General features: G+C 39.3%; 1 protein-coding gene across 3 annotated transcripts in view; it reads right to left on the bottom strand.

Annotated features, from left to right (window-relative positions):
* Positions 1-16,019, bottom strand: part of LOC127454379 (protein MTSS 1-like) — a 101,116-nt gene that overhangs the window by 40,194 nt on the left and 44,903 nt on the right. For all 3 annotated transcript variants that reach the window (XM_051721544.1, XM_051721546.1, XM_051721545.1), the window contains exon 4: positions 189-273. In XM_051721544.1, coding sequence (XP_051577504.1) covers positions 189-273 — 85 coding nt within the window. The remainder of the gene's footprint in view (positions 1-188; positions 274-16,019) is intronic.

The raw sequence follows: 16,019 nt of genomic DNA, 5'->3' as shown, positions 1-16,019 counted from the left end.
TATGACTTTATTGTTATTCTAAATTGTGGAAAATAGTAATAATAAAAAATTTGTAGGTTTGTCCACACTTTTTGGGTTTAGTTATAGAGTTATTTTACTGAAATAAAAAACAGTTCTCTACAAAAGAGCTTCTGGTCCCTGTTTGACTGCAGTGTAACAGATGCATGTTGTGTTATGTGGATATTTACACTGAAAACTGCCGGAGCTTGGCTTCAATGCTTCTGTGTCTCATACACATCCTGGTGAGAGCTGAACCGATGTCTCTGGTACCCCCTGAAACAAAGAGACAACAACATATAAGAAAAGCTCCACAAAATGAGTATGGCAGCTAAAATACAAGTTAAAGACCCCATGAAATGATTTGATAATCCGAGGATTGTTTCTCGTGTTTATGCATTTCCTATTGAAACAAGAAGTTTGGTAGTAAAATCAGCTTAACAAAAGACAAATCAACAACGCATGACTTGCTACTTGCTTATTCTAGTCGAGGAAGATGGTATTCTAGTTTAGGAGGACATTCTTATTCTAGAGAGCATCGTACTGGACAATAATTAGACAGACTGTACATTTTAAATGCATATACTGTATCTGCTAAAAGTTTATTTAGTTAAGTTTTAGATGTACACTCGCAAATAGATGGTCTTAAAGCTAATCGAAATGAAACAAAATCCACAAAATTTCAATGTGTATTCCAAACTTTAAGCCTTACAAAGTTGTCAAAATGCCTAGGATTCACAGTATGACATTAAAATTGACAAAAGTGTCCAAAAATTTGCCACACTGTGGTACCAGTAGGGATAAACTAGCCTCTCACCACACTGCCACTGTAAGACCCCTGTGATAAACACATAGTGCATGACCTCATCCCTTCAACAAGAGTATTTCCCTTTTGTCAAGAGGATTTTTAAACTTTCTTGACAAATTCTCCTTAAAGTAGTGTCCCCAAAAGTTACCAGGCCTCTTGAGAGAGGACAAATCTGCCATTCTGAGCAGCTAGGTGACCCATGGCTGCACAGACAGAGACATTGTGCCACTGACAGGGACTCCCCTCGTGTGTCTTTGTCCAGAAGTTTTATTGCTTTATCAATAGGCTGCAATTGCTCTCTAACAGACCAGCCAATTAACACTGAAAAGAGTATGGCTGCAAGTAAAGAAATAGTTCAGGCAAAACTGAAAATTCTGTCATCATTTACTAATGTAGTTCCAAAAAAAATAATCTGACTAACTTCATCGAACAAAAACTGGGATATTTTGAGGAATGTCCATGCTGCTTTGTTCCATACAACAAAAGCAAACAGTCACCAAGGGCTGTCAAGCTCCAAAAATGACAAAAAAAGCACCATTAAAGTAGTCATACAACAGCTTTACACAAGGAACAGAATGAAATTTTAGTTGTTATTCACTGAAAATCACAAAGTCCTATGCAGTAGCTCTCAAAACACATTCTCATATATATATATATATATATTTAAACTTGGTGGGTCACGACGTGTTGCACCAGGTTTGAAGTTGTAAACGACACCAAATGCCATTGGTTCTCGCACATCTAATAACTGAATGCAGTGCGCAATATGCGGAAGCATGACTGAGAGTTTGGCGGAGAGTGAGATTTCTAGAGAAAAAATTACAAGTTAAGCTCAGTTAACACCATTGGTGGCATAATGCTGATTTCCACAAAAAAAAAAAAAAAAAAAAAAAATGAATCACCTCTCCTTTATGTGGAAAAAAAGAAACAAAAAACGTGGTTACAGTTAGGCACTTACAATGCAAGTGAATGGTGGCAAGCACTTTGCAGCTAAAAAAAAAATAAAGGCAGCATAAAAGTAATCCATAAGACTCCAGTTGTTTTAATCCATGTCTTCAGAAGTGATATGATAGGTGTGGTTGGGAAACAGATCAATTTTTAAGTTTTTTTTTCCTATAAATCTCCACTTTTACTTTCACATTCTGATAGTGAAAGTGGAGATTTATAGTAAAAAAGGATAGAAATATCTATCACCCACACCTTTCATATCACTTCTGAAGACATGGATTAAAACCACTGGAGTTTTATGGATTACTTTTATGCTACCTTTATTAGATTTTTTTGAGCTTCAAAGTGCTTGCCACCATTCACTTGCATTTTATGAACCTACAGAGCTGAAATATTCCTCTAAAAATCTTTGTTTGTGTTCAGCAGAAGAAAGTCATACGCATCTGGGATGGCATGAGGGTGAGTAAATTTTCATTTTTGGGTGAACTATTCCTATTACTAATCCTAACTTGTATCTAACCTGAAACATTCTTTTAAATTATAATCTGTTCCTCAAATAAGAGTATCAAATGGCTTCAGATGTCTGGAACATTCTTCAAAACATCTAATTCTGTGTTCCACAGAAAAAAACAACAACAAAAAATGTCATTTTGGTTTGGAATGACATGAGCTTGAGGTTTAAATGATGACAGAATTATCATTTTTGGGTGTACTTGTCCTTTAATTTAGACCACCTCGTTAAGTAGCCACGAACATTAATGTAAAAATATTGGGTTTGGCTTCAGAAATATTTTTCTTTCATAGTCACATCATTAGACCCCTGTCCTCTCATTGCCACAATAGTTAGTGATCTACAGTCCTGCCCTGTGGCTACAGGAGCCACAACTGAAAGGCATGATGCACTTGCCCACAGCTTCTCATTAACAGCCCTATCAAATCCCTGGAGTTTGGCTAAACACACACACCAATAGGGACCACACAATTACAGGGAAGAAACGGTCATTCCTTAAACAACTTCCACCAGTGTCAAGTCATTTTCGGTGCACAGAGATTAGAACAATTCCAGAGGAGATTACTGAGGAATACAGGACTTCTTTTATTCATGACTTCCTGAGTCTGAAGGGCTTCTTAAAGAGCGGAATATCACTCTGATGGTTTGACAGCAGGCAGATCAGTGCCGAGCAGATGTAATGAGGATGTGCGAGTGATCCCTGTCACCTGCTGACCATACAGAGAGGCACTGTGTAGGAATATGCATAATACCTCTGTTACACAGTATGCAAAAAGAAACAAATCAACTGAGTAGGATGTCTGAACACTAGGTTTTCATGATAAAACGGGCAGACAATAGCCAAATGGTGTACTGCACCACTGAGATTCTTAAGTGTGCTAGCAGTGGGCACTTTAATATGCAGCAAAGGCCACGGAGCTGAGAAGCCATCAGATTAGAAAATGCTGAGTGGCTTATGACTTTGAAACACCACTAGCCACAGTGGCCGGTGAGCCAAAAAGTTAATGTCAAGCCCTGGTTACTACACTAACCTGGGCTCAGCATCTATACGTTTTCATAGCTGTTATTAAGTTATAGGTTAAATCGCATGGGTCAAAAGACTACACAAACATGGCAGATGCAGTAGTGACTGAGGATGTTTTCATACTACCTGTATATACCTACAGAAAGTACTTGAGGAATAGTCGAGAAGTACGTTTTTTCATCTAATTCAGTACAAACTCTATGATCAGAGAGAAAACCACAGTGGGGCCAACTATGTCCCAGACAAGGAGGCCAATGCCGGTCGGCTGTGCACTCTAGAGGGGCCCCTCATAAGAAAAGCATTGAGACGTGCTGCTTTTGTCTGGCCCTACGGAGACCCACTTGGCTGTGAGCAGCCCAAAGCACCAGTCACCATAGAGAATAAATGAGCAGCGCTGCTGGAAGTGACTTTTAATCTTGCTCAGAAATGACAAACTGCCTTTGTGCTTTCACTTGTCAGGGAGCAAGGAAAAGATGGAGAGGTTCATTTGGATTTACACACCCAACCCCCAATGACAACATCTACGACCGTGCCATAGGAATTTTGCTTCAACTTCACCCTAGCCTGCCCCTGGGCGACCTGCTCTCTTTTCTTGGCCTCTGAAAACAATAAATGCTTCCTACCATGATGTGTGTGTAGGGGACACAGTTCAGAAGTCTTCAAGGGTCTACTGAGCTTATAAACAAAAATGGCAAGCTTTAACCACAAGCCTCTCTAGCCGTGTCACGAAACCCCTAATTACAAACCTGCAATGTGAAATATTGTGGTTAGGTGAAGAAATGTGCAGCAAAAGGCCACAGTTTTCAATAAAACAACAAATCAGTTGAAATGCTTTCAAGATGAGTACTGGCTAAAATTTTCCCAAAAACATCCCCTGCTTTTCATTAAACAACATAGTAAAGGAAAATTCCAGGTTCAAAACAAGTTAAGCTGATGCCAGAAATCCTGTAGATTACCACAGACAATAATTTCAAGTAGTCCCTCAGCTTGTAAAAACATACATAAATTGTGAGTACAGTATCACTGTACACTTACAATGAAAGTCTATGGGACATGGCATTCCAGAGGGTTTAAAAGTAGAAATGAGCAGCTCCTATTTAAGTTTAAAGTGCATTCATTCTTCCAAACATAACTGTGTGTTATTTAAGCTGTAAAGATGTCCAGTCTCCAGTCAAGCTTCCTAAGCAACCAATTGGCCCGGTTGCTAGGGTGGGTAGAGTCACGTTGGGTTAACCTCCTCGTGGTCGCTATAATGTGGTTCTCGTTCTCGATGGGGTGAGTGGTGAGTTGCGCGTGGATGGCGTGGAGAATAGCGTGAGCCTCCACACGCGCTATGTCTCCACAGTAACGCGCTCAACAAGCCACGTGATAAGATGCACAGACTGACGGTCTCAGACACGGAGGCAACTGAGATTCATCCTCTACCACCCGGATTGAGTCACTATGCCACCACGAGGACCTAAAGCGCATTGGGATTTGGGCATACCAAATTGGGGAGAAAAAGGGGAGAAAATCCCAAAAAATACAAAATAAATTCCGTATTTGTTACCTGGTCTCGTTTACGTGGCTAATGGAATACACTGTGGCAGTTTAAATGAGCTTTTATGACACTAGATTTAGGTTAAGGTTTAGGGTAAGGAGTAGGGATGTTTAATGTAATGGTTCTTCTGTACCAAGTCGGTCCTAAAATAAGAAAGACATCACAATACCAGTGTTTCTGCAGTACCAGTAGTACCGAGCACCGACTGAATTCGATTCCTGCGAGCTGTCTGACTGACACAAGACTGCTTTCAAATGCTCACACATACAATTAATGCACAATTAATCTGATTAAAAGCATGGTAGGTCCTAGTGTGACTATTAAACCACAAAAGGATGCGATTTAATTTAATAAATATACTGTATGCATGTGCTGCACGCTTTACAGTGAATGTGTGAAGCCGCTAGTATGCTAAAATCACCACATCAGAGCATCCAGTGCGCTGTGCGTCTTGTAACAGAGTACAGAACAGAGCACTTATTCACTGTGAAGCACATAGTGCCTGCAGACTATGTTTACATAATTAAACTGCAACATTTTGTGCTTTAATAATCACACCAGGCCATTTAAACAACTGCTTATCCGGAGGTGTGTAGCTACCATCAAAAACACACACAAAATAAAAAGCCTCCATATAAAAATAAAAGCTTGATTAAACTTGCGACAGAAATATGTTAGTACTTAGTTAAATGTAATATTCACTAAAATGTATAATAAGATTAATAATAATGTTTAAGCAATATCTTACAAGCAAGAGTGCTGTTGTACTGAAATGTTTTCTCAATGTTTTCATTTATACTGTGATGATCTGCTGTGCAGCATTTTATCTGACAAAAAAAATAAGACCAATGTTTTTAGATTATGATTATATAATATAGTTTTAGATTATGCTGTGAGGATCTTTACAAAAGCACTTTATTTGTAAAAAAATAAATAAATAATAAAATAAAATAAAAATGCAATGCTATGTTGAAAAGTAATTGTTCTAATTTAATTTGAATAAAGTTGTATGAATATTTGATTACACACCATTTCGATGCTGAAGTTGAATTAAACTTCACAACATGAAATTCATGGAAAAAACTTGAAGTAATGTTTACTTAATTAAAAAACATGAAGGAAACATTTATTATTTACATTGAAATGTAACTTTTTAAATAGGCTAAAAAGTGTGTTCAACAGCATATTATCCATTTTTTGTGGGATCGAAATTGGTTTGAGAATCATGAAATTGTACTGGTATTGGTACCAACTACAGAAATGTTGGTATCGTGACAACCCTAGAAGGGAGGTAGGTTTTGTTGATTTTAAACTCAATAGAGCCTTAACCTTAAAAACCTCATCTGTTTTGTAGAAAAAAATTGTTTTTCATTCAGTGGACATTTCACCCCTGAACTGCTGCGATACGTGCAAGAAGCCAAGGAATATAATTTCGCAAAAATGTTGTAGCAGTCACATTTTTTTCACGAGATCACGCTGGTTATTTTTGGGATAGCACAACTGTTCTAGGCAGATAAACTTCTAGTTATGCATACTATTCCTGTGAGTGGAGTTTGCTCCATGTAAACAGTAATTTGCGAATAGATACATTACGTCCCTTTCTGGTTACCGGGTTTAAATGGTTATGACGGAAGTTTGGATAAAATTTTGCACAGATAAGGTTAATCGAGCAATTCCACAGTAAATGCATTACTGTAAATGCATTTTTTGTTTTTACAAACTGAGGGACAATAACTTGAACTATACTGAATATGGAATGTTCCTTTAATCGAGACTGAGATGGGGAAAAAAAGACAAGAGTGGTAACATGAAGCCCCAACACCATTCATTTATTTACATTCACTTCACAGTTCCTACCAGACTGAAAAGTGTCCAGTGATTCCTGTTAGAAAGAGTCAGCTTTAACAGGACTTACAGTATGAATCCTTTTTGTTCTCTATTCACAAAGCCTCAAGTCTATTTCCTTTTGCCTGCCGTTCTTAAACAAACAGCTCATGCTTCCACGCTGTCAGGAACAGTTCACCATCCAAATACACTTGTTCATCTCAGCTTCATCCTGCCCAATAAATCAAGCTCCATTCTAACCTTAAAAAGTCTCCATAAACCGTCAGACATTTTAGTTATAGCCCTTTATTATTTGTTTTTGTATATAGTGAAATGAAGGGAGCTTTTATAGCTCAGCGAGGCCCCAAAAAATGGCACAAGCAAAGATGGTACAATCGTCCTTTTCATTTTACCCAGACAAATGACAGTGCAGTCGTAGTAATATTTCCAATGCGGCCCCATCTCAGAGGTGGTCTGTCGCTGACTGCCCAAGCAAAATAAAGAAGCTTTCCACATTTAATCGCAGTGATTCTGTTGCACTGATTCGTCAGTGTGTTAAATCCACTCTCGTATTTCACTGAAATCAAAGACTTGGTTTGTACGATATCTTACGATTTTGCCATCTCTTATGAATTATTACGAAATGTGTTGAGCAACCTGTTGTAGAACAAAACGAGAAAATCCCTTCCAGTAATGTTAACCACAGACCTTATTTTACTCAGAAATTGAGAAACTGCTATTCTAAAAAAACATTGGAAATTCCTGAGGTAACCGTTGGATTGAAAAAGCTTTCTTTTCCCTGGTGTTTTAGGTCTAAAAACTTTACAGATTTATTCCCTTCATCCTCAGACAGGTTCATGCTTTACTCACGAATTTGAAATCAAACTCGAGGGAAAAAACAACAAGTCCAGACAGGGTTTGTGGCTTTACTTCTAACAAATCACTTATCAGCACACAAGTGTTGCTGATGGCAGTGTGTTAACATAAGACTTATGAAATGACCTGACGTGAGGTAGTTTGTTGCTTTTCCCTGCTGTTAAATATACAAATTAGATCCTCAAATGCATGTTTCCAAATTCAAGCTACAAAAGACTTATTGCAAACGAAGGCTGAGTTTTAGCAACAAGTCAGCACGTTTGAGGTTGAGTGAGGAACAACTTCAATGAGGGACAACCTCAAATAATTCGGTCAGTTAGTCAGGGGCCCTTGTTTCCCACTCAGCCACAACAAATCAAGGAATGTCATATATCAACAAGATCTGAGGCTGTACCCTCTGTCCAATAAATTAAAACAAAATAGAGAAAAACAAGCCTGAAAAAGCTGCACCCTCCATTGTTCTGAAAATATCAAAAACGTCAGTGTCTGAAGTTGACAGACAAAGATGTTTTCAATTGCACCTTTTAGTGTCTCCTAAAAAAACTGTAGTTTTGATGGCTGCAGGAGGGCGTCTCTGCCTCCTTTCATGTGGCAATGATTATTGGTTTCCGTGGAGACAAGCAAGGCACCTCCATTATCTTTAACACTTTTGAATTTTGCCCAGACACGAGGTACTGGCTTCCAAACACTTTCTACTTACATTTTCATGAAAACATAAATAAATACAAATTATTAAATGGATACACTCACAAAATAGCTCCTTGGCTGAAATTGATTCAATTGTGGACAGTGGTTTCTTAACTTAAAATTACTATGTAATCTCAACACAAACACATTGTGTAAAAAGAACATAGTCGAACTGGGTAAACCCAACAAAATTAGACTTGTCAATGTAACTCAAATAAATCTATTTCTTTATGTACTTACTAGTGAAAGTGAATGTAAGCATGCTAAATGCGTGCTGGGTTGGAAGCACTACAGAGTGTAGTTTAGTAACTATGCTACTGTATGGTTAGGACGGCATTTGCTCAAAGAAGCGAGCAATCAGTTTCATGTGTGACATCTACCTGTCCTCATCGTTAGCTCAAGCTCCACTCTTCACCATAATGGTAACCCCTAAAAATCCAACATAACAGAAACTCTTCTAAATCGCAACATAGTAAAACATTAAACACTAACAAGTATCCCACTTTATATTCATCTTGCACAAATACACATAAAATAACACTTAATTTTAACATTTACTCTCCCAATCGAGTCCCATGCAAAGCATGTTCGGAAATGGAAATTTTTCCCTTTTTTCTCCCAATTTGGAATGCCCAATTCCCAATGCACTCTAAGTCCTGGTGGTCACATAGTGATTTGCCTCAGTCTGGGTGGTGGAGGACGAATCCCAGTTGCCTCCACGTCTTAGACAGTCAACCCGCGCATCTTATCACGTGGCTTGTTGAGCGCGTTGCCACGGAGACATAGCGCGTGTGGAGGCTTCACGCCATCCACCGCGGCATCCGCGCTCAATTCACCATGCGCCCCACCGAGAAGAAACCACATTATAGCGACCACGAGAGGTTACCCCATGTGACTCTACCCTCCCTAGCAACCGGGCCAATTTGGTTGCTTAGGAGACCTGGCTGGAGTCACTCAGCACGCCCTGGGATTCGAACTAGTGAACTCCAGGGGTGGTAGCCAGCGTATTTTACCACTGAGCTACCCAGGCCCCATCCACTGTGCTTTTTAACGGACTTGTACTGTACCGTTGTGCACTGGATACACAAACTGGCAAGTTCAGTGAAACTCTGCCGTTGACATTGATCCCACCTCACTCCCCAGTTGGCCTTGTTTGGCCCAAGGGTAATCGGTGGGCCAAAGTCCATTGGCCGTTGGCCCTGAGAAAGCCCCAAGGTGGCACGATGAAGCCCCGGAAGTGACAGAGGGAACGCAACTGGCCCTGGCACACACTAGCACGCCCTCATTTGGCCTGATAGTGGAAACATGGTTAATGCTACATTAACACCACAAAAAGTATTTAAGTAGTCACAACTTAAATGGATTGAGTAAACTCCCATTTTACAAATTTAAATGGATAGAATACAATGAAATCAAGTTGTGACAAAATGTTCTAGAATTGTGTTGCTTTAGTTAAACAAGCAGCAAAAATTTTTTTTTTTGTAGTTCACCCAAAATTGTTAATTTGGTCATCATTTATTCACCTTTATAATATTCCTGGATTGAAACAACATGAGGATGAGTCAATGATGATAGAAGACCCACATTGTTTGACCACTCGCCAGCTAAAATAATAAAAATGACAGAGCTGTGCTTCACTCTGCACTTAGCAGGAGGTTGGGTAAGGGTGTGTCTATCACTGACAAGAAAGACTCTGACAAAAAAGACGCTTGAGAAACAAAACATCTAAGTGACACAGAGGGTTGTTATCTTTCTTAACCTGCTCAGCACTGGTCGCAGTGGGAATGGTATTTATAAACTGCTCTCTAGTGCTCAAGACTCAGATCCGGTGACCTCTGAGTCTATTTTTAGCACAGATGCGGCACTGGTCTCCAAATACTCGTCCCCTCCCAGAATGCCTGATGCATAGATTGGCCGCCATTATAAACAGCCTTTACATGGGCTCTGTATGACTGCTGCATTGCAGCTCCACCCCTCTGTTGTTCTACCGGTATGTGCCAAACATCAAGGAGGGCTGACAGCATTGGATGCCCTTTTATGCTGGTCTACGAAAGCTCCTCCTGCAAAATCACAAACCCAGCCCGCATCAGAAAGGCTGTAGAGCTGATATAAGATCAGTGTGAAATGGCAGCTTCCATCATCCCTTGAGCGAGCTCTGGTAAGAGACGGTTCACTGCAGGGGCATTTGAAAGTGAGGTGACAGTACACAGACTGTCCTTTCCTCCAGACTCCCTCTGAGGGCCCAGTATGTGGCACTTCCCTGCCAACACAAGCGTAAAGGACACCGGAGGGAGGAGGGGCCCTTAAGGGGACAGAGCTCTCTGAAGATGCTGCATCAGCCGCAGCTGTTGAGAAATGCTGTCAAAGACAGAGATGGACCATTCAGAAAAGCTCTAAAAGATATGAACATTTACAGTGATTGTCACTTGTTGAAGGTCTGAAACTGGCAGAGCAGATGCCCCCCTCACAAAGCCCTCCTACAGTCAATGGTCTTTGTCTTTTCACTTTAACAGATGCATTTGCATAATTTCAGACACAGTGTGCAATCAGACTGCAGCCGCTCTGCTCGCAGCTGGACAGAATGTTCTGTAAGGAAGAGACAACCAGAAAGAGCCACACAAGAAGCTTTGTGTATTCAAAATCACATACATTTCTCGTTTATGAAAAAAAAAAAGCATGTTTGGCCTGTTGTGATTTGTTGCTAGTATTTCACTTATAAAACTAGAATAAAATGGATTTTTACATTTTCTGAAGAAAATTTTAACGGTGCAAAAGTCGCCACCACGATGCTAAGGTCTAGAGCAGGGTTGGCAACCTAGGGCACATGTTAATCACTGGCACACAATTAACAGTGGGAGATTGTTGTAATCCTTCTTCATAATCACGCATTATGTTTGTAAAGTTTATTTAGTTATGAGCTGAATGGGAACCTAAACACTATTAAAGTGTGACGAAACTGCTCTAGTCAAAAACAGACAAGCGCAGTGCATGCAAAACATTTGCATTTTACAAGCCACTGATATCGCAGTGCTCCGCTCTCACTTTGAGTCAATCGCACAGAGTGGATGAGTGTTTACATTGACCACGTTTACATGCACTTAAGAAAGCGGGTTATTCAAGGGTAAAGCGGCGTTCATGTAAACGAGAACGCAGATTTCCTTACGCCATTTAAGGAATTAAGAGAAAGCGGTTTAACATAACGAGATTTCTCCCGGAGAAAGCAGTTTATGTGGCCATATAAACACATAAGCGCCGTTCTAACAGGTTTCTGAAGAGTGCGCATGTGCGTGAATAGACCGAATAACAAACATCATAGGGTGGAGCCCAACAACAATTCAACAAAACATTTGTGGGAGTACAGCAGGAAAAGCACATACACTATAAACTATACACATTTATAAACACCACTGTAAAATATCGACAGCCCCTTATGCATTGAGGGAATCCCGGAGTTTTATTTAAGAGGGAAACCCCACTATTGAAGCGCAATTCCACTGCAGGTTGCTGTAAAAAGGTAAGGAAACAAACACAGCAACAACTCTGGAATATCTGGAAATAAAGCGAAGCAACAAAGAATAAAATAGTGAAGTCTTCCTCGAAAGCCATGTTTGTTATTTACACAAGCGTCGCTGGGAAATTACATTGCTGTGGAGAAAGATTCGTACTGACCGAGCCGCATGTATATGGGATTAAAAAGTTTGCAGTTTATACAGTGCATGTAAACCAGAACACAACTTTTTCGCAATAACCCACTTTCTGGTGTCTGGTACTGTCTCTTTATGAGGGCACATAAAGAGAGTGGAGTCGAATGGCTTCTTGACAGCATCCGTGATATGCTTGATTTGAATTAAATGTTTATTTTTGTTGATGTTTTAGATCAACAACTTATTGTAAATAACAGAGCAGTGCTGAACCTCATCACTACTCAATCATTGGTGAGTGAAATCTGAAAATTTACCAGCTTGTGACTAATCACAGACATTTTTAGTCGCATAGTGCAAAATGTAGTCACGTTACCCACAATGTAGAGGGTTTTCCACATAGAGTGAAAGATCGACCTAGGGATTTAAGAATCGATATCCAGATCGTTCAAACAAGACTGTGATGCATTGGGTATTTTTACCCAGGCTTGTAGCTGACTTTTGGGAAGTTGACAAGCTCCCCTAGAGAGATGGTGCCCTACGCAGACTGCGAAATATGCGTATAGGGAGTGGCGGTACTGTGGTAGCCTAATGGTATTTTTCAGAAAGTAATTAGTCTAATGGCTCAAAACCAAACTGGCTTTGGCTGAACCAGACAGCTCCTTCAGTTTATATCAATATTCTATAAAAGATGAATTTAATGTCTATCACCAAAAAGTATATATATATATATATATATCTCAGTGCCTGTTACTCATCTGAGGTAATGGCACTTCGATGTGCCGGGGCAAATTCAAAACTGCATTTTTTGCTTCATTGAAGGGCACTCTTGCCACTCAAAAGCTCGTTCAAAACAAAAGTGAGAAAATGAATTTTTCTCGGAGGGCCATTCCACAAGACTGTTAGTGAAGGGTACATTCATACAGTAATGCCATGTTTCCTTCAGAGTACCCCCTTCAAGGGCTCTGTAGTTACATAGGGCATAGGGAGGATCACTTGCGATTGAAATTCGCCCCCGATCTGCTGTAGCACGCACTCTTTTTCATTAACACGACCGCGATTTACAAAGAAATCTCATAACAACACATTATTACTGTTATTGTGAGATTATGATCTCTTGCGCTCCTGCTGCCCCCGTTCTGCGCGCGTCAGTGCATTTATATAAATGTTAACCTAAAGCCTTGATAAAGGAGACTAAAAATGGCAATGAAAAACTTAAAAGAAATGGTGACCAGTCACAGTACCTAATATACACACTTTCGCTTATACATTCACATATTAAATTAATATACACCTAAATTCTTGATGTTGGTGAATTTTTATTTTAATTTTGTATAAAAAAAGAACCAAAACTATCATAAAAGTAGTCCATGCATTTTGTGTGCCATATTCCAAGTCTTCTGAAGAATTTTGGTGAGAAACGACCACAATTTAAGTAACCTTTCAGTGAAAATGTTGACGTGCGTTGCACGTTAATGATTGCTTTGCGAGAAGCTTTTCACAGTGGCTTGCGTGTTCACGAGGGAACTTGGGTTGCTTGTTTTTTTTCTTTCTTTCTTTTTTTGAATTGTTTTATTTTATAATTGTATTAATTTATGACAGATTTTTAATTTTTCGGTGTTCCTTTAAAGGAAATCTAAGATAAAGACTACACTTTACCCTTATACATTCATACAAATGTTAACCTTAATGAATGTGAATACAAATGATGATTAAAAATGGTAAAAAACTTGGTGATCAAAGACCTAAGATATACTCTTTCTCGTAACCTTAAATCTTGATGTTGATTAAAAAAAAAAAGAAAAAAAAAAAAGCTAATGGACATGTTATGCGTCAAGTACCCATCATACTTGCTAGATCAGATGGAGGGAAAGCTAAGTGCATTGTTGACCAACAAGGCTTTACATGGTGCTATGAAAGGAATGTTCTAGAGTAGTTTAAAAAAAATGGCCAACTGATACAGGGTGTGTCCAGTGATATGCTTGATGTCCCATGAGCACTCGTATGTAAACTACACACAAGCACTTGTACTACAGAAGGACATAACCTGGAATAACAACATTACAAAAGTGCCTTGTGTTAAAGATCATACTATACTGCAAACCTATGGCGAGTCGCCTTCAGCAAATCTGTGCTGCTTTGTGTCAATACCTGCTGTAAACCATACTGGTGACATCCATGGATCAAAGCAATGTTATTCTCATTTGTCATGGATAACGTAATGAACACGGCTCTGCAGAAAGAGATACGTAATATGATCTAATACAAGAAAGCAAATGTATGAGAGGTGGGCATGGTTCAACGATGTAGCCACAGATCAATTCGCCTCACAGGTCCAACCTATAATTACTGTACAGTGTATCCCACACCAGTGTTATTTGTTGTGGGCGATGTGTGAAAATCCAGTTGTGCACTGAGGATTAAGCAGCTATCGTCTAAGACGAGAAACTGAAAGGAATGACTGCATATTTTGCTTTGTACAGATCACACAGGCATTACATTACATACATAGACTTTCTCTGATTCTTACATCATATAACTAAGGCAAGCACACTGAATGAAAAAGAAACGGAAAAGCAAACATTTAAATGTAATCAGGCTGAATTACAGCAAAAAAAGGTTATTTATAACCTTGAGGGCACAGGTCTGGTCTTGATTCTAAACTCTGTACAGAGTTTTAAGTTTCCCTTAAAGAGGCAGTTTACATAATGAGGGATAATAGCATTTATTTTACACGAGTGTTTTCTCAAAGTATCAACATGTACTGATAAGTATCCTCACTTTGTGCCCACAGCCCTTCACGAAAACTAAGCAGCTGCAATACAGGAAGCATGTTTCGCAAAAAATTTTGATTCATTAATCCTATCCAACTATCCCGAGGACAAAATAAAAACTAGAATTTTACATTTTAGGTTGCGAACCTGCCATGCGCTTGCTATGGTATTCTGAGTGTTTTTAGCATATTAGCTGTCCTAAATGATGCACTATACACTATGCACTTACAATACACACTATGCACTAGGGATGGGCATTTTGGTCATTTTGTCTACTCGAGTACTCGCACTAATTACTCGAGTACTTGTCGAGTACTCAGGGCGATTACATGTTCATAACTGTATATATAATAACATGTCTGACAAACATCTATGGCTGCTGCATTGTACCTTGGTGTTCCAGTGTATCGTCTATTCATTATTATAGGCTGTTATAAAATAATATGTTACAAAATGTACAAAAGATTCAAAATATAATGCATCATATTTTATCATTATGTGAAGATTCGCTGTCCAACTCTGAAAGAATGTGCCCAACGCACGTCTGTCTGTTCTTCCTTCAGGTTACCGTAGTAATCTTAGTAAGCACGCACCAGTTTTTTTAGTGAATGTCTGAACCGTCTATTTTCAAATAACAGGAGATGCCATAACCATTGCGTTTTTAATATGCGTGTTAAAAAAGTTCAGTTTGAAGACGCTGCATTGTGTTCCATTTAGCTGTGCTCTGTCTAGCTGTTTGAAACACTCGCCTGCTGTATATGCGTTGCTTCAGCACGTTGAGTCCACTGCCACACGCGCCTGGTGTGTGTGTGTGTGTCCCCAAATGTTCGCTCTTGTGAGGAAAGCCGCGATGCTCTGTATTGTCGTTGCTGTGATTCATGAAGCGTTCCATTCAACTCAGAGAGTCTGAATTTCCGCCTTTCAACTGGGGAAAGTGCAACGGAATGACATTTTATATTGGACATCTAACTTGGAAACTCGTGCAGAAATCTTCAACTCCCATTTCATCGAGATGCAGGTGTTACTTCACGCAGGGCAGGGAGGTTTACGGTCAGTGACAAACATTTACTTTTATTAAATAATATCCATTAACGAGTCAAAATTCTTGCATGAAATGATAATAAAATGTGTTAAGCAAACGTTTTGCAGAGATAGGTGTTCAAAACACCTTTTTACACTCTCTTTTGATTATCGTAATGATAGCATTGCAGTGTTGTATCAGTTTGGTTGCTATGAGACGTTTCTGACAATCAATGTACCCCTCAAAACCACAACGTAATCAATCTCAAAATTAAAAAAAAAGCTCCCTCTTTGTTTGTGTTTAGTTGTCAGGTAATTGTCACTGGATTTCGAATTAAGTGAAAAGTCACATCATGCGTGATCATCATC

The sequence above is a fragment of the Myxocyprinus asiaticus genome, chromosome 16 (genome assembly GCF_019703515.2).
Source record: "Myxocyprinus asiaticus isolate MX2 ecotype Aquarium Trade chromosome 16, UBuf_Myxa_2, whole genome shotgun sequence".
Classification (NCBI taxonomy): domain Eukaryota; kingdom Metazoa; phylum Chordata; class Actinopteri; order Cypriniformes; family Catostomidae; genus Myxocyprinus; species Myxocyprinus asiaticus.
This window is presented reverse-complemented; position numbering and strand designations above follow the sequence as displayed.